This window comes from Scyliorhinus canicula, chromosome 1 (genome assembly GCF_902713615.1).
Source record: "Scyliorhinus canicula chromosome 1, sScyCan1.1, whole genome shotgun sequence".
Classification (NCBI taxonomy): Eukaryota; Metazoa; Chordata; class Chondrichthyes; order Carcharhiniformes; family Scyliorhinidae; genus Scyliorhinus; species Scyliorhinus canicula.
The window spans coordinates 155350541-155377873 of record NC_052146.1 but is presented as its reverse complement, the minus strand read 5'-3'; the positions used below and the strand labels follow the sequence as shown (position 1 = coordinate 155377873).

Here is a 27333-nt window from a genome sequence, read left to right as displayed (position 1 = left end):
AGTCGAATACGACTTATTTTCAAAACTGTTCAGGTGTTCTGAAGAAAACTCATATTGGACTCGATGTTAATTCTGTTTCTCTCTCCACAGATGCTGCCAGACCTGATGAGTTTTTCCAGCACTTTCTGGTTACATTTCAGATCTCCAGCACCTGCAGTATTTTGCTTTTATAGCAAAAAGTACCGGGCGGAATTCTCTGATAATGGAGCTATGTCCCGACACCCGTGAGAAAACAGGCACAAATCACTCTGGATTTTCCTGGAGAAAGTCCAGAATGATTCTCTGTTTTGCAGGGGTCGAGCAGGGCCCTGGAGTAGTCCTCGAAGCTCCGGCTGCCGATACGGGGCCCTGCACTTCGGTCGCGGGTCCGCGCAACATGAGTCCGCAGCCGCCACTCCGAGTGCCCGTCGGGTGGAACCATGAGTGAACCACGATGGCGGGAACTCGGCCAGTTGTCGACGGAGAATTGCGGGAAGGCGTCGGACCCGATTGCGGGTCTGGTGCCCCATTCTCTGCCGCCGCGCCGAGCGTGATTGCGGCCCGGAGGCTCGGTGAATCCCAGCCACCATTTCCAGCTTGTGATAAATGTGGTGCAAAATCTACTAACTCTTGTGTGCTTCATCCTCCGGTAGAGTAGGATAACGTAGATGCATGGTATCACAGTGGGTAGCACTGTTGCTTCACAGCTCCAGGGTCCCAGGTTCGATTCCTGGCTTGGGTCACTGTCTGTGCACGTTCTCCCCGTGTCTGTGTGGGTTTCCTTGGGTGCTCCGGTTCCCTTCCTCAAGTCCCGAAAGACATGCTTGTGAGGTGAATTGGACATTCTGAATTCTCCCTCTGTGTACCCGAACAGGCGCAGGAATGTAGCGACTGGGGGATTTTCACAGTAACTTAATTGCAGTGTTAATGTAAGCCTACTTATGACAATGAAGATTATTATAATAATTATTATAACACACTCCAAATGTGAAAAATGGACTGCAACCCCTTTATTGTGGAGGTTTACCCTCCAGGCTCGGGTGGAATCCCAGGAGAGGAGAAATTTACATATCTGGGGATCCCAGCTAGCTATCAAATTCACAGAATTATATCAAAGAATATGGGACCATCAAACCATTCCTCAGGAGTTCAAGGATGCCTCAATTGTTCACGTGTACAAAGGAAAAGGACAAAAGTCTGTATGAGAACCACAAAAGAATCTCGTTGATTGTGATAGCTGGTAAGATTTGAGCAAACGTTCTACCCATCAGACTGGTAAGCAGAAAGTGAACTTCCAGAAAGTCAGAATGGGTTCAGAGGCACTTGTGATATGGTCTTCACACTTTGGGGAAAAAAAGTGAATGATGCAACCATCAATTCACGCGAAACAAGGAGTAGAAGTAAACTGTGGCTTTAATCGACTAGAACAGTGCCTGCCTGCGACTACTCTGCTACTGAGAGCCGCCTGCAGGGCTACGCTCTTTATACCTCCCCTCAAGGGGTGGAGCCAGGGGCGGAGCCCACAAAGGCACCAACATGATACATTCCAGGAAATACCTTACAATAGTCCATTGGTGGAGCCCTCATGGGCAACAGCATGATACAGTTACATAAATGGTGAATGGTTAATGCAATATGTTCACCAGATTCACCCCCTGTTAAAAAAATGAAGTCCGGCAGGGGTGAAGGGTTCACAAGTTCAGCCTGTCCGGCGTCCGGATCGTGCGCTGTGATCGCCAAAGCTCTGGTATCGCAGCTCGCCCAGGTGTCGAACTCATCTGTGCCGGCATGGGTAGTGAAGTCGCCGGTGCGGGCACAGACGTGGACTCTGGGAGCGTGTCTTCTGGAGCTTCATTCCTGTGGGTCAGTGGAGGGGGAATGGAGGGCTGGAGGGGGTGCGGATGCCATGTAGGGGTGAGGGCGCTGGTCAGCGTAGGTTGGGCGGGGTAAGATGGGGTGGCGGTGGTAGTGCAACCTGCGGGTGCCAGGTCCCGGAGGGAAACCGTATCCTGTCGGCCGTCAGGGTGTTCTATGGATGCGTACTGGGGATTGGTGTGTAGGAGCTGGACCCTCTCGACCAGGGAGTGGCTCCTGACGTGTTTGCAGAGTAGGACGGGCCCCGGTGTCTTCAGCCAGGACGGAAGCGAGGCCCTGGAGGTGGATTTCCTGGGGGAAAACAAACAGGCGATCATGAGGGGTCTCGTTTGTGGCCGTGCAAAGGAGGGACCTAATAGAGTGGAGTGCGTCCGGTCAATAGAAGTGCGGCTTACACTCCGCGCAGATTGGGCAGTCCCTGGTCATGGCTCTGACCTCTCAGTTGATTGGGCAGGTTGCGCGCCTTGATGTAGTGGAGAAGCCGGGTGACCCCCGGGTGGCAGTGGTCATCGTGGATAGCCCGGATTCGGTCATCTTGCGTGCTGCCGCATGTGCCGCTGGACAGGGCATCTGGGGGCTCGTTGAGCATCCGAGGACGATATACTATATCGTAATTATAGATGGAGAGTTCGATCCTCCACCTCAAGATCTTATCATTCTTGATCTTGCCCCGCTGCGTATTATCAAACATGAAGGCTACCGATCGTTTGGCTTTGGCGATGTCCGCCTTGATGCAGCTGAACGCCTGGCAACCCTTAGTTGCCAGTGTGAAGATGGTGGCCTTGATTAGTGGGGGGGCTTTGTCCGCATAGTTGGGGACCCACTGGGCGTAATAGAAAAAAAACCCGAGGCACCTTTTCAGGGCCTTGGGGCAGTGGGAAAGGGGAAGTTGCAGGAGAGGGTGCATCCGGTCGGGGTCGGGTCCTAGAACCCCGTTTTCCACGACGTAGCCCAGGATGGCTAGTCTGGTTGTGCGGAAAACGCATTTCTCCTTGTAAGTGAGGTTAAGGGTTTGGGCGGTTTGGAGAAATCACTGGAGGTTGGCATCGTGGTCCTGCTGATCATGGCCGCAGATGGTGATGTTGTCCAAGTACAGAAATGTGGCCCGCAGCCCGTACTGGTCCACCATTCGGTCCATGGTTCTTTGGAAGACCGAGACCCCGTTTGTGACGCCGAAGGGCACCCTGAGGAAGTGGAAGAGGCGGCCGTCTGCCTCAAAGGCCGTGTAGTGGCGGTCCTCTGGGCGGATTGGGAGCTGGTGGTACGCAGACTTCAGATCCACCGTGGAGAACACCTAGTAGTGTGCGATTTGGTTAACCATGCCTGCGATCTGGGGAAGGGGGTACACATCAAGGTGCGTGGACCGGTTTATGGTTTGGCTGTAATCTACAACCATCCGGTTCTTTTCCCCGGTCTTGACGGCCACCACCTGAGCTCTCCAGGGACTATTGCTGGCCTCGATGATCCCCTCCCGCAAGAGTCGCTGGACCTCGGACCTGATAAAAGTCCTGTCCTTGATGCTGTACCGCCTGCTTCTGGTGGCGACTGGCTTACAGTCGGCGGTGAGATTTGCGAAGAGCGGAGGAGGGTCGACTATTAGTGTCGCAAGGCTACATACGGTGAGTGGGGGTAGCGGCCCGCCGAATTTCAGAGTTAGGCCCCTGAGGTTACAGTGGAAGTCCAGTCCCAACGGGAGAGGTGCGCAGAGGTCGGGGAGTACATATAACTTAAAATCGGCGTACTCGGCGCCCTGTATTGCTAGTGTTGCGGTAGTGCACCCCCGGATCTGCACCGAGTGCGACCAAGAAGCGAGGGAGATGGTTTGATGTGCCGGGAAGATTGGGAGCGAGCAGCGTCTTACCGTGTCAGGATGAATGAAGCTCTCTGTGCTCCTGGAGTCGAACAGGCAAGGTGTTTCGTGTCCATTTACCCGGACGGTCATCATGGAGCTCCGGAGGTGTTTGGGTCGCGACTGGTCAAGGGTGACCGCGCTGAGTTGCGGGTAGCCGGTGTGGTCGGAGGTGCTGGGGTGGTCACCAGATGGCTGCCCCCGTCGGTCGCACGTGTCGGGCAGCGAGGAAGATGGTGGCCCCATGAATCGCATGTGGCGGGCCGCGTGGGCGAGGATTGCCAAGGTGGCAGCCCCCGTGAGTCGCACACGTCGTGCAGGCTTAAAGATGGCTTCCCCCACGGGCAAAACGAGGCCGATGACTCGTTCGGGTGGGGCGGAGCCGGCAGATAAGCTGCTACACTGTGGGATCTGCGGGCCTGTGAGGTTGAGGGTCGGGCCTGCGATTTTGAGGGTTTGGACCTGGCCAGGCAAACCTTAGCGAAAAGTCTTTTTTTCGCTGCAGTTCGCATTCCGGGCCAGGCAGCGCTGCCTGGGGTGCTGATGCTGGCCGCAGAAATAGCAGGGTAGCCCCCCGTGTTGGGCGGGCAGCCGCGTGGCACAGGCCTGGGGTACTCTTTGGTCGGGGGTCCACAAGGGGGTTGCGTGATCGGACGGGAACGCATTGAGGCTTTGGAACGCTACTTCTAGGGAGGAGGCTAGCTTTACCGTCTCTTCCAGGTCTCGGGCACCCTTCTCGAGTAGGCGCTGTCTCACGGAGTTGGACCTGACTCCAGCCACGTAGGCGTCCTGGACGGCGAGGTCCATATGTTGAGTGGCCGTAACGGCCTGGTAGTTGCAACTTCGCGTAATGACGTTGAGGTTGCATAGGTGGTACTCTAGCGATTCCCTGGGGCGTTGGCAGCGAGTAGTGAGGAGATGCCACGCGTACACCTTGTTCATTGGCCTTACGTATAGACGCTTCAGCATTGCGAGGGCATCTGCATAGGTGGAAGCTTCCTCGAGTTGTACAGAGATTTGATGGCTCACCCGGGCATGGAGGAAGCTCCGCCTCTGACCATCGGAGACGGAAGGCGAGGAGGAGGCGGCGAGGTTGGCCTCGAAACAGCGGTGCCAGTTCGAAAAAATCCCTTTCGCTTCCGTGGCTTGTGGGTCGAGTTCTAGTCAGTCAGGTTTGAGGGCCAATTCCATTGTGATGTTGACGTCGATTAAATTGATGCGACCATCAATTCACGCGAAACAAGGAGTAGAAGGAAACTGTGGCTTTAATCAACTAGAACAGTGCCTGCCTGCGACTGCTCTGCTATTGAGAGCCGCCTACAGGGCTACTGCTCTTTATACCCCCCTAAAGGGGTGGAGCCAGGGGCGGAGCCCACAAAGGCATCAACATGATACATTCCAGGTAATACCTTACAATGGTCCATAGGTGGAGCCCTCATGGGCAACAGCGTGATACAGTTACATACATGGTGAATGGTTAATGCAATACGTTCACCACAGTGAAATGTCGTGAAAAACAGATGGTGTTCGACTGTGCCTTTGTTGACCTGACAAAGACCTTTGACAGGTTCCTTGTGGAAAGTCTTAGCCAAATTTGAAATTTCTGGTAGCGCAATCTGTTACCACAATTTCATGATGAAATGACGGTCAGACCCACTGACTGTAATGAATATACAGACTCCTTTGGTAGAACAGGTGATGTGAAGCAACCAGGTGTCACAGTCCCTGTGCTCTTCAGTATGTTATTTTCTGCCATATTTTCTGGGCCATTTGATGGAAATGTTGACGGAATGTACACCCGATGCAAAACAGATGGCAATCTCTCGAACTTACGACGACTGAAATCTGCAATTAAGGTATCTCAAATGATGATGTGGAATTTGTTGTTGGCCGATCGACTTTACCTTCATTTCGCATTGTAAGCATGCCTTTCAGTAGATCATGGAGTGTTTTTCAGAAGTGTCTAATGATAATGGGTGAATGATGATGGGTGAACTATCAGCTTAAGGAAGACAGAAATACTCCACCAAATTCTGACTGTACCCACCTACTATAACTATCAGTAACACAACTCTAAAGGCTGTCGATAACTTCACCAGTCTCTGAATCACAACCTCCAGAAATGTCGGCATTGACAATGAGGTGGTAAATAGAATTGCCAGAGCAAGCTCAGCATTTGCCCATTAATGCAAGTGACTAGAGAAAGTGAGGGATCAAGCTTGCAACAAAATATGCTGTGTACAAAGCTGTGTATCTTTGCGTTTTTCTTGTGATTTTCTTTCTGTGGTCGATGTGCCACATTTCCTGAGGTTCGCCTCAAGATGTCCTGCCTTAACCTTGTCCTAATTTCTGGGTGATGTTCATACTTGAAGTTGTGAATGCATGACTGCCTTAGAGATGTCATCGTCAGTCATACATGAGTACTGTGGAGATGGCATAGCGGGTACGAAAGGCCATGGTTCCTGGGTGAAGGCTATGAGTTGGCATGAAGGTGGCATGGGATTGGCATGGGGGGTGAGGGCAAGTAGGCCTAACAGCATCTAAAACGACTGAAGTCCCAGAGAACCCAGACAGACCTTTTAACCAGTCCTACACTCACCCGCATGGTTTGACTCGAACTATCTGCCTCCATAATGAAGATCTGGCTCACATTTTCCAAGGTCCCTCTGTTCTGCTGCACATTTTAGTATCCTACTTTTTATTATATTTTTGCTTTGTTTTCCCTCCCCAAATCTTGCACTTCTCCAGATTGAATTCCATTTTCCACTTTTCATCAACTTGACCAGTTAATTCTATACTTAAGATTAAGGAAAAGGGGTACAATGTACCTGAACGGAAAGAGTCCCGTAGCGAGCGCATATTGCCGGGTATTTCCCAACACTCTGAGCTCCAAGAAGCACCACGCTACTAAACGCCCATTTGGGGTAAATATGGGGCGTCAGCAGGGAACGCCCCAACGGGACCTCACTTAGTCTCATTTTCTGCATAGAGGAGCTCCGCTCGCCTGAACTCCTCAGTGTGTTGTGACCTCTCGACCCCTCCCCCCCCTCCCCTCCGACACGATTTTCAAAGTCCCAACTCGCCTATAAGGCGGTCCTCAGCCCCTGTCCTGATTTGCAGTCAGGGAAAATGTTAACTCAGCACCTTGGCAGTGCCAGTTTGGCACCCTGACAGTACCCCTGGCAGTGCCACATGGGCACCATGGCAGTGCCAGGGTGCAAGGCTCGCATTGCCAGGGTGCCTGACTGGCAGTGTCCATGTGGCACAAGCACCAGGGTGCCACCCTGCCCAGAGGGTAAGTACCTGGGAGGCCTCTGATCCCCTGGGAGATCTCCATGAGTGCCATTCTGTCTGGACCCCGTTTATGGAGATCAGTGCTCACCCGAGATCTCCAAGACGAGAGTTAGATCCCCTCGGTTAGAGCGTGGGAGTCTCACTCTAATATGTGGATTTGCCAAGATGTGATCCCCCCCACAATGGGCGCGATTCATATTGTAATGACTCCCAAGATGTGGCGCGCCGGGTAGATCCCGGAAGAGGGATCCCCCAGCATCTACTGGCCCAATTGTGCTGCACTGTCTTTTGGGCATAATGCAGCCGGTGGATTGTACGCCAGTCCTGTGAAATCACATTTTTTCTTTTCAGACTCAACCTTTCTGCCTTAACAGTCATCTTTATCCGTGTGTTCACATTGTGCGTAACTTTGTGCACAATTATCTTTGGCACAAACCTTTTACGTACCTACTACCTTTGAAAATCCGTACAACCCACTTCCAATGGGTCTAGGACAACTCATCGCCGCCGACTCATCGCCAGCCCAACTCATCGCCAGCCCAACTCATCGCCAGCCCAATAAAAACAGTACAGTCAACAGACTTCTTAACAGCGCTCTGGAGTGAATGGAATCTATTTAAACCAACAGACTTCTTAACAGCGCTCTGGAGTGAATGGAATCTATTTAAACAATTTAAACCTATAGAAAACAAAGGACATTTTAACATATTTTTCAGTAAATTGACTCTATTTAAAAAGTGCCCAATATAAAAACGATTGTATTTAACCAGAGACGGACGGAAAAATGCAAATAAACTGCATTTTACCACTGGTCGGCTGAGACAGACACTCCAATACAAATCAGATACAATGAGAAATATATATGCAATATATATATAGAGTCAATTTACTGAAAAATATGTTAAAATGTCCTTTGTTTTCTATAGGTTTAAATTGTTTAAATAGATTCCATTCACTCCAGAGCGCTGTTAAGAAGTCTGTTGGTTTAAATAGATTCCATTCACTCCAGAGCGCTGTTAAGAAGTCTGTTGGTTTAAATAGATTCCATTCACTCCAGAGCGCTGTTAAGAAGTCTGTTGGTTTAAATAGATTCCATTCACTCCAGAGCGCTGTTAAGAAGTCTGTTGACTGTACTGTTTTTATTGGGCTGGCGATGAGTTGGGCTGGCGATGAGTTGGGCTGGCGATGAGTCGGCGGCGATGAGTTGTCCCATTCCCCTTCCAATGCTTTTCCTGCATCTATTCCCATTTATTATTTCTTTCTCTAAGGTTGGTCAAGCACGTTCTACCTGTTACAATCTCTTTAGAGGCTGACAACCTTTGAAAGAAAGAAATCCCACAAAGCCAACAGAAAGAAAACCAACGGACAGGATGTTAAATTTTCCAACTTTTACTGTAATAAACCAGTTAAAACCAACATAATTAAAACATTAATTAACAGGCAAATGATATTTCAAACAAAAAGGTAAATTTCACTTTAAATAGCAGATACAACAAAGATATGCCACCGGTAGTTACAAGCACCCACATTACTTTCTGCACAAACGTCGCAACACGGGCAGCATCTGACTTTCCAACGTGCCGTCTGATAAGTAGGATCTCTCATTTCTCATCCAATTGTTTCAGCCCTTGAGTTGCATTCCCGTAAGCCTTATTCCATTCAAAGTCCTCAAACACGGTTACCACCAATAATGTGCATGGCTGCAAACGCTCTCTCACTCAGGTCATGCGAGTCCTGATGACACGGAGTCCTCAGAGACTCTCTTCTCCGACTTCTTTAAATGGTCTGTTGGACTCTGGCAACGCTTAAACAGCATCACTGGGTTTTACCCAATCCATCATCCTTTGCTCTTCATGTCTTCAGATCTCTGTTCTTTCCAACTGTATTCCACAGTAACACAGTCTCTGCTGTGTTCTCAAGGACAAGGATCTGTTTGAAAACTGTCAAACAGAAAAGTGTTCTATTCAGACAGAACCTTGCTTGTTTTTTCTTGCATGGATTCTCAATGTGTTCTGAACTGTTAAGCACACAGGCTGAAATCCAACCCCCTTGAAAGCAACTTTATCTCTTGTGTCTTCGCTGTTCATCTCCTTGGCAACCTTGGGTCACATGGGCATTTTTGGAAACTAATGATATGATAATCAAGAATCCAATTGACTCTCTTTCAGAATACTCTCCAATTCTCCCTAGTCTTAAAGGGAGCTTCCCACAAAAAGAAAATACAGGCATTCCCCAAAGCACATGGGTCAACATAATGCAAGCTACTCCTGATTAGTAATTTCATTCCACGTTATAGTAAATTTCAACTAAGACTGCAGGCTGGGGCTCTTTTCTCTAGAAAAGAAAATAATCAGCAGTGACCTGATTGAGACATATACATTTATGAAGGGCTTCAGCAGATGTAAAGATGTTTCCCTTTGTGGGGTAGACCAAAACTGGGAGTGGTAAAAGTGAGACAGTCACTAATAAATCCAATGGGGAATTCACAGAAACTACTTTACTCCGAATGTAATGAAGTTGCAGTATTTGTCGCATTGAGTAGTTAAATCAAATAGCATAGATGCAGTTAATGGGAAGCTAGCTAAGTACATGGGGGAGAAGGGAAGCATATTTGCATATTTGCAGGGAGGAAGTTGTCGAGCAAGGGAACCGTGGTTTACTAAGGAAGTTGAAGCACTTGTCAAGAGGAAGAAGAAGGCTTATGTTAGGATGAGACATGAAGGCTCAGTTAGGGCACTTGAGAGTTACAAGTTATCCAGGAAGGACCTAAAGGGAGAGTTAAGAAGAGCGAGGAGAGGACACGAAAAGTCGTTGGCGGATAGGATCAAGGAAAACCCTAAGGCTTTCTATAGGTATATCAGGAACAAAAGAATGACTAGAGTAAGATTAGGGCCAATCAAGGATAGTAGTAGAAAGTTGTGTGTGGAATCAGAGGAGATAAGGGAAGCGTTAAATGGATATTTTTCGTCAGTGTTTACACTGGAGAAAGACAATGTTGTCGAGGAGAATACTCAGGTTCAGTCGACCAGGCTAGATGGAATTGAGGTTCAAAAGGAGGAGGTGTTAGCAATTTTGGAAAATGTCAAAATAGATAAGTCCCCTGGGCCAGATGGGATTTATCCAAGGATTCTCTGGGAAGCCAGGGAGGAGATTGCTGAGCCTTTGTCCTTGATCTTTATGTCGTCTTTGTCGACAGGAATAGTGCCGGAAGACTGGAGGATAGCAAATATTGTCCCCTTGTTCAAGAAGGGGAGTAGAGACAACCCTGGTAATTATAGACCTGTGAGCCTTACTTCGGTTGTGGGTAAAATGTTGGAAAAGGTTATAAGAGATAGAGGTTTATAATCACCTTGAAAAGAACAAGTTGATTAGCGATACTCAACACGGTTTTGTGAAGGGTAGGTCATGCCTCACAAACCTTCTTGAGTTTTTTGAGAAAGTGACCAGACAGGTGGATGAGGGTAAAGCGGTTGATGTGGTGTATATGGATTTCAGTAAGGCGTTTGATAAGGTTCCCCACGGTCGGCTATTGCAGAAAATACAGAAGTATGGGATTGAAGGTGATTTAGCGTTTGGATCAGTAATTGGCTAGCTGAAAGAAGACAGAGGGTGGTGGTTGATGACAAATGTTCATCCTGGAGTTCAGTTACTAGTGGTGTACCGCAAGGATCTGTTTTGGGGCCACTGCTGTTTGCCATTTTTATAAATGACCTGGAAGAGGGTGTAGAAGGACGCGTTAGTAAATTTGCAGATGACACGAAGGTCGGTGGAGTTGTGGACAGTGCTGAAGGATGTTATAGGTTACAGAGGGACATAGATAAGCTGCAGAGCTGGGCTGAGAGGTGGCAGATGGAGTTTAATGCAGAAAAGTGTGAGGTGGTTCACTTTGGAAGGAGTAACAGGAATGCAGAGTACTGGGCTAATGGCAAGATTCTTGGTAGTGTAGATGAACAGGGAGATCTCGGCATCCAGGTACATAAATCCCTGAAAGTTGCCACCCAGGTTAATAGGGCTGTTAAGAAGGCGTACGGTGTGCTAGCCTTTATCAGTTGGGGGATTGTGTTTCGGAGCCACGAGGTCATGCTGCAGCTGTACAAAATTCTGGTGAGGCCGCACCTGGAGTACTGTGTGCAGTTCTGGTCACCACATTATAGGAAGGATGTGGAAGCTTTGGAAAGGATTCAGAGGAGATTTACTAGGATGTTGCCTGGTATGGAGGGAAGGTCTTACGAGGAAAGGCTCAGGACTTAAGGTTGTTTTCGTTAGAGAGGAGAAGGCTGAGAGGTGACTTAATAGAGACATATAAGATAGTCAGAGGGTTAGATAGGGTGGACAGTGAGAGTCTTTTTCCTCGGATGGTGATGACCAACACGAGGGGACATAGCTTTAAATTGAGGGGTGGTAGATATAGGACAGATGTCAGAGGCAGTTTCTTTACTCCGAGAGTAGTAGGGGTGTGGAACGCCCTGTCTGCAACAGTAGTAGACTCGCCAAATTTAAGGGCATTTAAGTGGTCACTGGATAGACATATGGATGAAAATGGAATAGTGTAGGTCAGATAGGCTTCAGATGGTTTCACAGGTCGGCGCAACATCGAGGGCCGAAGGGCCCGTACTGCGCTGTAATGTTCTATATGTTGAGATGGTGAGATAAAGTAAGGTGAGAGGAGGAGTTTGTGGAGCATAAGCAATGGTATAGACAAGTTGGGATTGAATGATCTGCTTTTGTACTGTACGTTGAACTGAAGTAAGACGAACTGGTCAATCACTGATGTTAGGAAAGCAAAGCTAGTTGTTTTTTTTTCTAATAAATTTAGAATTCCCAATTAGGTTTTTTTTCCAATTAAGGGGCAATTTATCGTGGCCAATCCACCTAACCTGCACATCTTTCAGTTGTGGGGGTGAAACCCACGCAGACATGGGGAGAATGTGCAAACCCCACACGGACAGTGACCCAGGGCCGGAATTTGAACCTGGGTCCTCAGCACCGCTGTCCCAGTGCTATCCACTGCCCCACTTGCCACCCTCAAAGCTATTTTTTTAAGCCATTTATTTTTGTGTTGATAAATATTAGAAATAATGTATCGTTTTAAATGTGTTTAATTTAGTGTTTCTGTGCCTGGGAGGGTAAAACTTACAGTAAGATTCATGTTGGACAAAAGTGTGGTGGTTGGTTTCAATTCCAACTGTGATTCTATTGTGCTTAGAGAAGGTATGATGTGAAGAGTAAATAGAACTAGCAGGGGTTTCTTCGCAACTGGAGTTCCTTGTAAGGATAAAGAAAAGCTTTTAAGTTTTAGTTGAATTTGTTGGTAGTGGAGACAGGATTTCAGGGAGTGAACATCAGGGGCTGTTTAGCACACTGGGCTAAATCGCTGGCTTTGAAAGCAGACCAAGGCAGGCCAGCAGCACGGTTCGATTCCCTTATCAGCCTCCCCGAACAGGCGCCGGAATGTGGGGCTAGGGGCTTTTCACAGTAGCTTCATTGAAGCCTACTCGTGACAATAACCGATTTTCATTTCATTAATTTTTCATTTCATTTCATTTCATCTCTCAACTCTGCCTGAAGAAAGGTGAGGAGCTGCAACAAAACAGGCTTACAAGTTACAGTCCGGATAACCAGGGAATTGGGTCAGAAGGCATGTTTAAGACAACTTGAGTCAAGAGAACAGAGACCAAAGTATTGTTCAGACAAAGATAAACAAAGTGTTCTGAGTTAAAGAGACAATTGCAATAACCAGATTTAAAGTGGGACAGCAGATATTAAAGATAAATCAAGCATTTGATGCCATTTTAATATAGTCTGGGAATCGAGAGGTAAAGCAATTGTGAACAGTTGGCACAGCAGTTGAGACAAATAAATCATAAAAGGTGCTGGTGTGAAATCCTGAACTGGATCTGCTGTTAAAGTGGGGAGGAAGCTTTGTTTAAAAATCATTTGTAAAACCAGATCTGTTTTTCAGAACGCAAACTGCTAAATGAAAGCATAATGAGAAGATTTTGAAGTGTGTTTTTTGGGGGTGGAGTTTGAAAACGCTCATGTGTACTTTGTAATATGTGTTAAACTTACAACCTGTGTGTAATTGTTAACCTGAAAATGAAAGTTGCCTTAGTCCCTGAGGACCATAGGCTGCTTTCCCCCCCTTTGAGAGAGAGCTGACTGGTGGTGAAGGTCATCACATCTCAGGCAAGGAAGAAGACGTGGATGCATTTCAATGATGCATTTCAAATTTGTGGATAACCTCAGCCAATACGGGGATTAAACCCACATTGTTGCCATCGTTCCTACATGAACCAGCCGTCCAGCCAACTGAGCTAACCGATTACGCTAAGGGGGAGTAAACGCGTATTGTATCACAATCCAATTTATTCCTGTTTAATCATTTTATTTTCTTGTCGTAAAACTAATTAGCCGTCCTGTGACTTTGTTCCTCCAACATAACTTGTAAAAGTTACAATTTTTTGAGCCAGGGTTCCATTCTGGGATCTTCCCATCCAGTTATAACATCAACTGTGATTGTAACACTGTGGACAAGGGAGTAATTGCTGTGATCCAATCACTGTTAAGCCACCTCTTGAACATTCTGCAGGTTGCATCTACATGAATAAATGTTTTAAAATTGTAAATGTTTAACATAGCATAATATTCTGATATTATTTTTCCATTTACTTTTCAGTGGTTCCAGATACACATGTTATTGGTAAGTCTTATTTGTTTTAACTGTCTCATACATGTATTTCTAAATTGATAAATTCATACTTAAAACATCAATTCACACTTACACAGCACAGGAATGCTGAGCCAAAGAAGGCGATATCAGAAAAGAGGCTCAATAGTTTGGTCAAAGAGGTGGGTGAAAAGGAGGGTGTTGAAGGAGAAGAGGGAGGTAGAGAGTGTAAGGGGTGTGGTGGGGGGAGGGGGGGGGGGTGCATGAGACTGGATGAAGGCACAACCATTAGTAGCCGGTGAAGCATGAGGTTAGAGAAATATTTCAGAGATTAAGGTAGAGGGATAGAAAGGTCTAGAATTAACTTGCAGGTTTGAAACACCACACACAGAAGGACTGGGAAAGGACATGAAGATTTAAATGTGATGTCCAGAATTCTAAATTAGGGGACTTGGAGCTAATGTTGTCACAATAATGGGTGAGCGGGACTTGATTACAACATTTTGGATGTGCTGACGGTCATAGAGTTTGCAAAATTATAATTGAGGAGCTACAAACTTCCAGGGCTTTGCTGTCCAACTGACCACATTGCTTCAGCTTCCTACAGGAAATTGCTTTGGCCACAGGTACTGGCTTATGAGCAACCAGCCTTGCCACTTACACCATTTTCCTTTCTGAGGGCAAGCTTCTGAGCTTTTTCAAACAGTCCCGGGAATGGGAGGGGTCTTGGGTCTTTGTTTTGAATTGCTGAAATTCATCACACTGAGTTGCCTGTCCCTGGGACAAGACAGAATATTGCCCTGACCATCCAAGGATTTGCAGAGTACTGATAAACCTTGGGAGTCAGAGAGTTGTGAGAGCACGGAGGCGGCATCAGGGAGAATGAGACTCAGCAGCAGCATGCATCATGACTACATTTGAAAAGCTGACTCATTTTTTCTGTGCTCTGGAGCTGTGGTTATTTGGTAGGTTTGCTTACGGAAGTGTAGAGTTTGCACATTATCCCCGTTTCTGCGTGGGTCTCATTCCCACAGCCATAAACAATGTGCAGGGTAGGTGAATTGACATGCTACATTGCCCCTTAATCGGAAAAAAATGAATTAGGTACTCTAAATTTATTTTTAAAAGCAAACATTGAATTTTAGCAGCTCACACCAACTGGCAGTTGTTTGAAGGAACTGAACAGCTTTTCCAGCAGAGATTTGAATGGACGAGATAGTTTGCAAAAAGTCCACACTGAAAGAGGCAAAACCAAGTTAGAGATGTGAAATAAGGGGGCAAATTTGCTCTCATAACTCCCGTTAAGTCAGCACTGATCGTGTTGACTTTGATTTAATCTTCCAGAGAGCCTGACTAAACTTATGTGGAATGTTATTATCCACTGAACCTTTGCTCTTGTGAAATACTGCAAGCGAATATTGGCTCAGTGAATCAAGATGTAGGATCAGTCTGAATGGTGCTAAGAAGCAACAAAGGGTGGAACACATCTGTGGCAGTTGTCTGTCATCTCCAAACTGTAGTGATGAGGTAGGGGATGGCATGAAACAGGAAATTTTAAATGCATCATGAAACAAGGGTGCTGCAGCAATCATGGGTGACTTAATCTACATAAAGATTGGGTAAAGCAAATTAGCAGCTAAACTGTGGCAGATGAATTCCTGGAATGTGTACAAGGTGGGTTTTTTAGACCAGTATATTGAGGAACCAACTAGAGAACATGCTATTCTAGATTTGATATTATGCAATAAGAAGGGGTTAATCAATAATCTTGTGTGGGGTCCTTTAGGCAACTGTGATCATCAGAGGCAGCACAGTGGCACACTGGTTAACACTGCTGCCTCACAGCACCAGAGATCCGTGTTCAATTCCAACCTCGGATGACTGTTTATGTGGAGTTTGCACATACTCCCCGTGTCTGCGTGGGTTTCCTCCGGGTGCTCCGGTTTCCCCCACAGTCCAAAGATGTGCAGATTAGGTGGATTGGCCATGCTATAATTGCCCCTTAGTGTCCAAAGATGTGGAAGTTTGCTGGGGTCATGGGCAGGGCAGTGGGCCTCGGTAGGGTGCTCTTTCAGAGGGTTAGTGCAGACCTGATAGGCTGAATGGCCTCCTTTTGCACTAGAAATTCTGTGATTCTATGGTAACATGATAGAATTCTTCATTAGGATGGAAAGCGAAGAGTTCTAATCTGAAATTTGTTGCTCTGTTTACTTGCTATAAATATAGCGGTTAATAAGGTCGCCTTTCTTAATCCTAATTATAAGTATACTTTCAGAGTCGCCAGGTATCTCTCCATACCGCCACAGGGTTCAACCCGAATACCAATCAAAGAGCCAATACACCAGTTAGTTAGTTCAAAGTCTTTATTTACACACAGTATGATTTACTCATGCACAATAACACTACAGGCTAAACTATAACTATCACTTACACCTATACTTAACTTCGGGTGCCCACTTAGGTCAGAGGAACAATGGCCGTTGTTCGGATCTGAGGCTGTTGGGTTCAAAGAGGTAACAGGAGTACAGCTAAGGTCGTCCGTCTGGTAGCGAGCGTTGAACTTGAACTTACTTGCTTCTGCTTCTGCTGGTGCTGGTGGAAGGGTCTCTCCGCTTGAGAGACAAATCCAAGAGAACAAACCTTTCGCAGGTGTTCCTTCTTATACTTGGACGTGCTTTGCGCGCTTTTAGGCGGGCCTTAAACTTGGTCCCAATTAATTGGGCAGCTTCTTGATCACTGCCATCGATCTAAGCCAATAACGGGGCGGGCGCCCTGATGGCAGGGCATGTCCTAAGTGGCCGTTGGCCTTGCTTTGTTTGTGTCTTCTTGCTGGGGTAGTGGCGTCGGACAGTGTTTGGGACAGTATCGGCTACCTGAGCACTCGTTGTTTCCCGGAGATGGGCCATCAATATGTAAATCAACCCAGAGTTTCGGTTCCGTCTGCAGACTTCCTTCCAAATATACATTCAGGCTCTGTGCCTGCTTGTTGCTTGGCAGTGTCCATTTTTCCCTATAGGCTCTGTGAGTGTCCATTTTATATGTACTTAAAGTGGCCATCCCAGATGGCTACACTCCCTCCTTGTGATCCTCAACGCGAAGCCTAAGTCGAGCACCCGCAATCAAGGACAGGTTCTATCCTACTCTGTCCTATGGATTGGAACCTTTGCCTAAATTGCTTTATGTACATCACATCATTATAAAATTCTAAGGGGCACTGTAACATTTAAACATGCATTACATTTCTTTTTCACTTAAAACACGGGAACCTCTAACTATCCTTCTCTAAACTATCTTTAGTCAATCAAAAGAATTTACAAACAGTATAAACTATATAATAGCAGCATTACATTTCTCTGTATCCTGGCAGTCAAGTACAGAATTTCACATCTTTCTTTATTAGAACAGACAAACAGAAATTAGTCGATGCACTTTATTTACTTAGAGAGAGTGGGGGGGTTTGCTGGAGGCCGAAAATAGGGGGTCTGAGCCTATATACCGGAGTGCGGGAGGCTTTCCTTTGCCATTTCCAAAGTCTCAGTGTCTGGATGACACTACAGAGTATCGCTATGACTATCAGGGCTTCTACAATGTATGAAAGAGAATACCATTTTAGAAGGTTGTCACACCAGGTTGGTGTGTCAGTGGCTGTCTCTGGGTGTGGTGTGTGGCAGGGATGGGAAACATTCACAGCCTGTGGGGTAGGGGGTCAGGGGGGTCGCATCCACGCGCAACTGTAGTGATCCCACGAAGATCCAAATGTAGATCATGATGTCTATCTTCATGTTCTCTTCCTTCTTGGTCTTCCTCTGTCTTCTGTTATTCTGGGTTTCCTGTGGACACAAGCGTAATATCTGTTATTACCTTGGTTAAGATCTCTTATGTCTGTCTGTTTGTCCTTTTATTGTCAGTTGCCCATTAGAATTGTCACCATATGTGACTCCCTCATTTTTTTTGAAACCAAATATTTTTGAGGACAAGACATCCAAAAAGAAAATACTGTCACAGCGCGAGCAGTCTTGCAGCCTGTGTGATCGATGCGGTGAGTGGACGGACAATTTCTCCATCCAGTAGTAAAGTGTTTAGGATGTAAATAGCATGTGGGATAGCGACCCAAGGGTCGCCGGAAAACAAACAAAACTTGTGGCAAAGAGCATTCTTCAAACCACAGACTAAAAATACAGTAAAAGATTTTTGAACCAAAAGCTCCGAATGGGGTGCGGGGCAAAAATGGGTGGAATCCCCGGGTAGGACGGTGACCAGTGCTGTAGGTGCACTACCCAAGCATAGCTGACGAGATGGGGGTCCTCAGGCAGGGCGGGGATCAGTGCCGTTACTCCACTGCCTGAGTGACCGGACAAGAACGGAAAGAATTTGTGTTCATCGTGGATACTGCCTCTTCTGATTGCCGATAGAGTAGCTATGAATGGGTGTCTGCCGACAGATTTTTTTTTTTGTACTCGAGCAAAAGATGTCAGACTTTTAATTGCACATATCTACAGAGTCAGATTGGCTCAGCAGTTAACATTGGTCCCTCTTTCCACAAACTTATTTTTTAAAAATAATTTTTATTGGAATTTTTTGAAAAATATATATCAACAAAACAATAATAACAATAATAATAATAATAATAAACACCCCCCGGCACCCGTAACAACGCATATAACAAACCCCCCCCCACCCCCCCCAACCCCAATAAAGAACAGAATAAATTGACAATAAGCAAATTAACTTAAACACTATCCCCCTAACCCCCCCCCCCAAGGTTGCGGCTGCTGCTGACCTATACCTTATCGTTGAGCCAGAAAGTCGAGGAAAGGCTGCCACCTCCTAAAGAACCCTTGTACCGACCCCTCAGGGCGAACTTAACCCTCTCCAACTTAATGAATCCCGCCATGTCATTAATCCAGGTCTCCACACTCTGAGGTCTCGCATCTTTCCACTGCAGCAAGATCCTCCGCTGGGCTACTAGGAATGCAAAGGCCAAGACATCGGCCTCTTTCGCCTCCTGCACTCCCGGCTCCACTCCAATCCCAAATATCGCAGGTTGTGCAGGTTGGGTGGATTGGCCATGAAAAATTGTCCAAAATTCTATGATTAACCTAGGACAAAAGTTCGGCGCAACATCGTGGGCCGAAGGGCCTGTTCTGTGCTGTATTTCTCTATATCTATATCGCGAGTCCCCAGCCTGGCTTGACCCTGGATCCCACCACCCTGCACACCGTCCCCGCCACCCCCTTCCAGAACTCCTGCAGTGCCGGGCATGCCCAGAACATATGGGCATGGTTCGCTGGACTCCCCGAACACCTGACGCACCTGTCTTCGCCCCCAAAGAACCTACTCATCCTAGACCCGGACATGTGGGCCCGGTGCAGCACCTTGAACTGGATGAGACTAAGCCTTGCACATGAAGAGGAGGAGTTCACCCTCTCCAGGGCGTCCGCCCATGTCCCCTCCTCAATCTGCTCCCCCAGTTCCACCTCCCACTTAGCCTTCAGCTCCTCTACCGACGCCTCCCCCACCTCCTGCATTACCTGGTAGATGTCAGACACCTTCCCATCCCCGACCCACACCCCCGAAAGCACCCTATCCCTTACTCCCTGTGGGGGGCAGCAAAGGGAACCCCTCCACCTGTCGCCTAGCAAACGCCTTGACCTGAAGGTACCTGAACATATTCCCCAGGGGGAGCTCAAACTTCTCCTCCAGTTCACCAAGTCTCACAAACTTCCCGTCAATAAACAGGTCTCCCAACTTCCTATTGCCCGCCCTGTGCCACCCCAGGAACCCGCCATCCATGTTCCCTGGGACAAACCGGTGGTTCCCCCGCACCGGGGCCTCCACCGAGCCCCCCACTTCCCCCCTGTGTCGCCTCCACTGCCCCCAAATTTTGAGGGTGGCCGCCACCACCAGGCTCGTGGTGTACCTCGTTGGAGGAAGCGGCAACGGAGCCGTTACCAGTGCCTTCAGGCTCGTGCCTCCGCAGGACGCCATCTCCATCCTTTTCCATGCTGCCCCCTCCCCCTCCATTACCCACTTGCGTACCATCGAGACATTAGCCGCCCAATAGTACCCAGAGAGGTTGGGCAGCGCCAGCCCCCCTCTATCCCTGCCCTGCTCCAAAAAGACCCTCCTTACCCTCGGAGTCCCATGCGCCCAAACAAATCCCCGAATGCGTCTGCCGACAAATTTGTTCCTTTAACTGCCACTTGGTATTAAAAGAATAGTTGTGACTGCATCAAAATATGCCGTGGGGCCATGAAAAACTTTATCAAAGGGTCGTGCACAATACAAACATTCAATATTTAAAAACAGCAAACTAAAATCACAAAATAGGGCAGGCTCCATCAGAAAGAAGGACACCATAAATCTCATTCGGTTCCTTTTTACCATCATCTGGACACCTCATTGTTCTATAGCGAAAAGAATCGCAAAGGGGCTTGTCTGGTGGAAGTCAGACTCGGAGCCATCATCTTCTCCCGGTTGCCACACTCGTGACTGGAGTAGCTGTGCCAAGGCTGCTTGGGACGAAGTGGGGTCCATCTCATCGTTACGGATGAGTCTGTAGGAATTGTCGCAGTGCCAATGTTTCGTGTCTAGGTTGGAGGCAGTGGGGGGTAATCCATAGTCGTCAGTCGGTGGGTCCGGTCCAGGGGCTTTTATATACTGGTCTCAAAGGGGTCGAACGAATCTTGTTCGGAGTCGCTGGGAGTGGGGCCTGGTGCAGAATTGAAATTGTGTGGTGGTTCCATGTGATCTAATGTTTCTGTGCTATTGCTATCGCTGTCAGTCGAATGAAGGGAGAGGCGGAGTCTTGCCTCTGGGGGTGGAGCCGAAGTGGTGTCCGAGGATGGGCTGGACTGGTTGGGGGAGGGTTGGAATAGGTCGTCCATGGGCGGGCGTGTTCGTCTGCTGCTGCAAGTGAGTTGTGGTGTGAGCGGTTGCTCTGTGTGCCATAAGCCTTAAGCTGGTTTATGTGAAACCATCCTGACTTGCCATTGGGATAAGTGATCTTAAAAACGGATGGGCTGACTTTATCTGTAATTGAGTAGGGTCCTGTGAATTTGTGGGAAAGAAATGAACTGGGGTTGTACAGGGAGAGCATGACCTGCTGCCCTACTGAAAATTCTGTGGCGTGTACTGTTGTGTCAAAACATACTTAACTTTGTTTCTTTCGTGTACCAAGCCTAACTGCTGCGGCGAACTGGGCTGCTTTAACATTATCGATAATCTGCTGTACTGCTTTCTCATGGGTGAGGGCAGTGACTGGGGCTATCCAAATCAAGCCCTAACAAATATTCTGTTCCCTTCATGGACCATCCGGTGATGAGGGTGTAGGGGGTGAATCCTGTCGAAGTTGATACCGTGTTCCTTCTGAACATGAGTGCAAAGGGGAAAACTTGGTCTGACTCTATGCTACGGGGAAGGCCCCACCTTGTGAAGATGTGCTGCGCTAGGATCTTGGCTGTTGTTTTTGCAATGTTAGTTCTAGATGGAAAAGCTTCCACCTATTTCGTGAAGGTGTTGATTAATACCAACACATACTTAAAACCATTCGCGCAGCGGGGTAGGGGACCTGTGTAATCAATCTGCAAATTTGTCCAGGGGCCATTAACAGGGTGGGTGTGACTGAGCTGACCATTCCTCGCATACCTGTCTGGATTGTTCTGGGTGCAAATTAAACAAGTATGTTCTATGTATATGTATCTATCCCTTGGTGTCCATGGTTGTCATGGAATTGGCAGATAATTTGGTTTCTATCTTGGGTGGGGACCACATAAATACCATCTCTTAGAATTATGCCATTGTGTGTCGTTAAAGTGTTTCTGTACTTATCGTAGGGGGCCGGAAAGTTATCTTTTAAAAACTTCCCTGAGCTTTTCGTCTTCCTTTTGGGCTTGAGCTAAGTCTTGAATATTGGTCTGTGAGACCTGGACCGCGTGTACTGGGGCACTCTCGGGGGGGATTCCAAAAGTGACCATGTCTGGAACCTGCCTTTGCTGGGGCGTCTGCCTTAACGTTACCAGGGGGGGAAGAATGATGGTGGCTACGAACTTTAATGATACCGTATTTACAATCTTTAGCTGTCCTGAGAATATGCTGGAGTAATGGGGCTGAGGGTAGGGGTTTTCCATCTGCAGAAACAAAACCTCTAGATTCCCACAGGGGTAGGAATTCCGTTAAACTTCTGCTGACATATAGGCTGTTGGAGTATATGTTGGCTGGGGTCAGGAACGAGTCGGGGTGCTCTACAATATATGCTACGGCTGCTAATTCTGCTGCCTGCGAACCTAGATGTCCAGGCAATTTCAGTGATATCTCCTCCAACGCGCGTCCTCTACATAAATGCCACAACCGGTGATTTGTTTACCGTTCAAAACTGTGGAGGAGCCATCCTCATAAATCTTTAGGGGTGCGTCTGTGTCTGTGGGCTGCGGTCTCTGGGGTGTAGTACCTGGTTTTGGGGGAGCTGACTTGGATACAAAGGGTCCTGTATTGTGCCTGGTGGTAATGATCTCACACTCATGTGGGGTGTCTGCGTACTGTAAATTATCTGCGAGAAACGTGTGTGTCTTAGTCCGTTTAACCGTAATGTTGCGTTCTTGTAAGAGTAGGGTCCATCGTGCTGCGCGAATTTGGCTGACTGTGGGTTGGGGTGTGCCCTGTTAAAATGGTTACGGGGTTGAGTCCTGTTTGTAGGCGAAGTATTGAACAGCCCAAAAAACTGCGAGCAAGTGCCTTTCGCAGGCAGAAATTCCTTGCTCTACTGGATCGAGAACTCGTGAGGCGTATGCTATGGGGCCTAAACGATCGTGTCTTTCCTGGAGGAGCATGGCCGAAAGGCTTCAGTCGGTGGTTGCAACCTCAATTGCGTATGGGGAGAGTGGGTCTGGGACCTGTAATGCGGGAGCTGTGCTGAGGGCTCGTGTTAATGCATCCACGGCATCTGTGGAGCCATTCCCATGGGGCTTGCTTTTTTATGAGTTCGGAAAGAAGGGCTGCCTTTGTGGCAAAACCGTCTATGTGGTTCCTGCAGTAGCCAACCAGTCCTAGAAATGACCGGAGGGCTGTAACATTATGGGGCAAGGGCAATTTAACGATGGAGTCAATGTGTTTCTGTTCGATCTTGCATTTGCCATGGGTGATCAATGTGCCTAAATAAGTGACTTTTTCTTGTAGAATCTGGGCCTTTTGGGGTTTACCTTATCTCCGATTTCGTGAAGGAGTCCGAATAATTCGGAGAGAAGTGAAATGTGTTCTCCCTTAGTGTCTGTTTGCAGAAGTAAGTCGTCTACATACTGGATGAGGCAATCGGGTCGGGAAATGTAGCTAATCTATTCGGCAGCTGTCGGTGGAAAATGGAGGGGGAGTTGTGGAAGCCTAGTGGTAGGCACGTCCACATGTATTGCTGTCCCTGGAAGGTGAAAGCAAATTTGTATTGGCACGCTTTATCCAATGGAATGGACCAAAAGCCGTGGCTGATGTCCAAAACCGAGAACAAATTTGACTGGGGTCTCTGTTTTAACATCGTCTCGGGACTCGTGGCTACGGTGGGGGCTGCTAATGGGGTGACTTTGTTTAGTTCTTATAATCGATGGTCAGTCGCCATGAGCCATCGGGTTTCCTGACGGGCCAAATAGGGGCATTGTTAGTTGAGGCTACTGAATGAAGTACGCCTTGGTCAAGGAAACTCTGGATAACCTTTGCGAAGTCTCCTTCTGCTTGTTGGGGAAAACCGTACTGGTTTTGGGGTTTAGGGTCGGGTCCTGTGATGTAAGCCTGCTATCTTGCCGCAGTCGTGCTTGTGCTGGGCAAAAGAAGCTTTGTGTCTCTACAAAACGTCTCTAACGTCTTTGTCCTGATTAATGGCTCGTGGAACAAACCAGAAGTCTCCTATTGCGTTAATCCTGTGTACGTAGTCTCCAACTGTGAGCGTGGCGGGGGCTCGTGCTGCCTTTGCCATTCTCCACACAAATTTATTTACAGGGTCGAACGATAGATTGTAGGAGCTCATAAAGTCTATCCCCAAAGTGTGTTCGGCTGTCTGGGGTAGATCTACGAGAACTACGGGATGTTTGGTTTTAATGTTGCCTATCTGAATCGCTACAGGGGCTGTAATGTGTCCCTGCTGCAAGTGTCCTGTGAAACCACCTGAGGGTAATGATGTATGTGGGCCATGTATCTCATTGGAACATTGTGGAGGAATTTAGCATGGTACGGGACCCTCCTGTGTCCCATAGGAATTCTACGGGATGTCCCCGGACTGTGCCTGCTACTCCCGGTCTCCCGGACTTGTCCCAAAGGGTGTCGCAGACCCAAGTTGGGGAATCCGAATACTGTCAATCGGTGCCGTTAATGTCTGCGTTCTCGGAACGGGCACTAACACTATCACTATCTATCACTAATACCTATACTTAACTTTGGGTGCCCACTTAGGTCAGAGGAACAATGGCATTGTTCAGATCTGAGGCTGCTGGGTTCGAAGAGGTAACAGGAATACAGCTAAGGTCGTCCGTCTCGTAGCAAGCGTTGAACTTGAACTTACTTGCTTCTGGTGGTGCTGGTGAAAGGGTCTCTCCGCTCGAGAGCCAAATCCAAGAGAACAAACCTTTCACGGGGGTTCCTTCTTATACTTGGAGGGGTTTCGTGTGTTTTTAGGCGGGCGTTAAACTCGGTCCCAATTAATTTGCAGCTTCTTGATCACTGCCATCGATTTAAGCCAATAAAGGGACGGGTGCCTTGATGGCGGGATGTGTCCTAAGTGGCCGTTGGCCTTGCTTTGTTTGTGTCTTCTTGCTGGGGTAGTGGCGCCGGACTGTCTGGGACAGTATCGGCTACCTGAGCAGTCGTTCTTTGTTTCCCGGAGATGGGCCATCAATATGTAAATCAGCCCAGAGTTTCGGTTCCGTCTGCAAACTGCCTTCCAAATATACATTCAGGCTCTGTGCCTGCTTGTTGCTTGGCATTGTCCATATTTCCCTGTAGGCTCTGTGAGTGTCCATTTTATGTACTGAAAGTGGCCATCCCAGATGGCTACAAACTCATGTCCAAAATTTAGACAAATGAAACTACAGAGGTATGAGGCATGAGTTAACTATGATACATTGGGGAACTTCATTAAAAGTCCTGACAACAGACAGGCAATGGCTAATATTTAAAGAAAGAGTGTATGCATTGCAACAGTTGTACATTTCCTTACTAGTGCAAAAGCGCAAGAAAAGCGACTTAACATGACCAACAAAAGAAATTAGTATTGGATCCAAAGAGGAGTCATATACAGTTGCTCGAAAAAGTAGCAAGTTCGAGGATTGGGGGAAGTTCAGTTTTCAGCCAAGAAGGACAAAGAGATTGATTTCAAAGGGGAAAAGTAGAGTATGAGAGTAAACATGCAGGGAACATAAAAATGGACTGTAAAAGCTTCTCTAAGTCTACAAAAAGATTACAGTCCGAAACAGGATAATTTATAATGGAGCACAAGAAAATTGCAGAGCAATTAAACAACTACGTTAATTCTCTCTTCATTGAGGAAGACACAAATAACTTGGCAGAAATGCTAAGGAATCAAGGATCCAGTGAGAAGGAGGAATTGAAGGAAATTAGTATGACTAGAAATATAGCATTGGGAAATTAATGGTACTGAAAGCCGATGAATCCCCAGAGCCTGATAATCAGCATCCCAGGGGACGAAAGGAGGCGGCCACGAAAATAGTGCATGTATTGGTTGGCATCTCCCAAAATTCTGTAGACTCTGGATCAGTCCCGGGAGATTGGAAGATGGCAAATCTAACTATGCCATATGAAAGGGGGGGGGGGGGGGGGGGGGGGGGGGGGGGAGAAACAGAATTATAGACCCGTTAGCCTTACATCAGTAGTAGGGAAAATGCTAGAGTCTATTCCAAAGGATATGATGAGGACACTTCTAAAATATCAACGGGGTTAGACAACGTCAACATGGGTTTATGAAAGGGAAATCATGTTTGACAAACTTGCTGGAGTTTTTGAGGATGTAACTAGTAGAGTGGATGAGAATGAAATGAAATGAACATTGCTTATTGTCACAAGTAGGCTTCAAATGAAGTTACTGTGAAAAGCCCCTTGTCGCCACATTCCGACGTCTGTTCGGGGAGGCTGGTACGGGAATTGAACCGTGCTGCTGGTATGCCTTGGTCTGCTTTCAAAGCCAGCGATTTAGCCCTGTGCTAAACCAGCCCCTGAACTAGTAGATGTGATGTCTTTGGATTTTTAGCAATCTTTTGGTAAAATCCCACATAAGAGGTTAGTGTGAAAAATTGAAGTGCATGGGATTGGGGATAATATTTCGGCATGGATTGAAAATTGGTTAGCAGAAAGAAAACAGAGTAGGGATAAATGGGTATTTTTCAAGCACATAGTGGCTAGTGGGGTCCCACAGGGATCAGTGCTTGGGTCCCAGATGTTCACAATATATATCAATGATTCAGATGAGGGAACCAAAAGTAATATTTCTAAGTTTGCAAATGACACACATCTTGGTGGGAAGGTAAGTGATGAGGTGGATGTTGAGAGGCTTCAAGGTGATTTAGACAAGTTGAGTGAGTGGGCAAATATTTGGCAGATGCATTATAACATGGATAAATGTGAAGTTATCTACTTGGGATGGCGAAACAGAATGGCACAATATTATTTCAACGATAGTATAAAGCCAGCATTCAGGTAGGTGCAGCAAGCAGTTAGGAAGGCAAATGGTATGTTGACCTTCATTACAAGAGGATTTGAGTACAGGAGCAATGCTGTCTCACTGCAAATGTACAGGGCCTTGGTGATATCACACCCAAATTACTGTGAGCAGTTTTGGTCTCCTTACTTAAGAAAGGATATACTTGTCATAGATGGAGTGCAGTAAAGATTCACCAGACTTTATGCCTGCAATGGCAGGATTACTGTATGAGGAGAGATTGGGCGAAATGGGCCTGTATTCACTGGAGTTTAGAAGAATAAGAGGGGATCTCATTGAAACATCTAAAATTCTGGCAGGGCTGGACAGACTGGATGCAACGATGATGTCCCCTCTGGCTGGGGGGATCTAGAACAAGGGGTCACAGTCTAGGATACCGGCGGCTTGGCCATTTAGGACTGAGATGAGGAGAAACTTCTTCACAGAGGGTGGTGAACCTGTGGAATTATCTACTGTTGAAGACTGGAGACCAAATCACTGAATATATTGAAGAAGAAAATAGATGGATTTCTAGACTCTGAAGGTGTCAAGAGGTGTTGGGACAGCGTGGGAGCAAGTTGAGTTAGAGGAACAACCATGATCATATTGAATGGCAGAGCAGACTTGAGGGGCCAAAAGAATACTCCGCCTAGTTTTCATGTATGTGTATTTTACAATAAATTATTTTTATGATTCTTTTAAAACACCAATGTGTTGGCTTCTAAAGTATGTTTTACACCTGGGCTCCTTATAGAAAAGCAAAAACTCTAGGAGAATTACTTATTATAACAGATTCAATATTGTGCAAGTTCTGTCATTTCTTTGTTGTTCTCGGGATGTGATTGCACTGACAAATCCACATTTTAATTGCCTAGCCTTGTTGCCTTGGATGGTGGCCTTTCCCCTAGAATTGCTGCAACCCGTGGGATTGTTGGTCCGTGCAATTTTTGATTATTCCGACTGTCCTATAAACTTTAGAAA

General features: G+C 47.1%; 1 protein-coding gene across 3 annotated transcripts in view; it reads left to right on the top strand.

Moving 5' to 3' along the window:
- The window catches only part of inpp5b (inositol polyphosphate-5-phosphatase B), a 246141-nt gene that overhangs the window by 13256 nt on the left and 205552 nt on the right, over positions 1-27333 (top strand). For all 3 annotated transcript variants that reach the window (XM_038801314.1, XM_038801334.1, XM_038801323.1), the window contains exon 4: positions 13674-13697. In XM_038801314.1, the coding sequence (XP_038657242.1) occupies positions 13674-13697 (24 nt within the window). The remainder of the gene's footprint in view (positions 1-13673; positions 13698-27333) is intronic.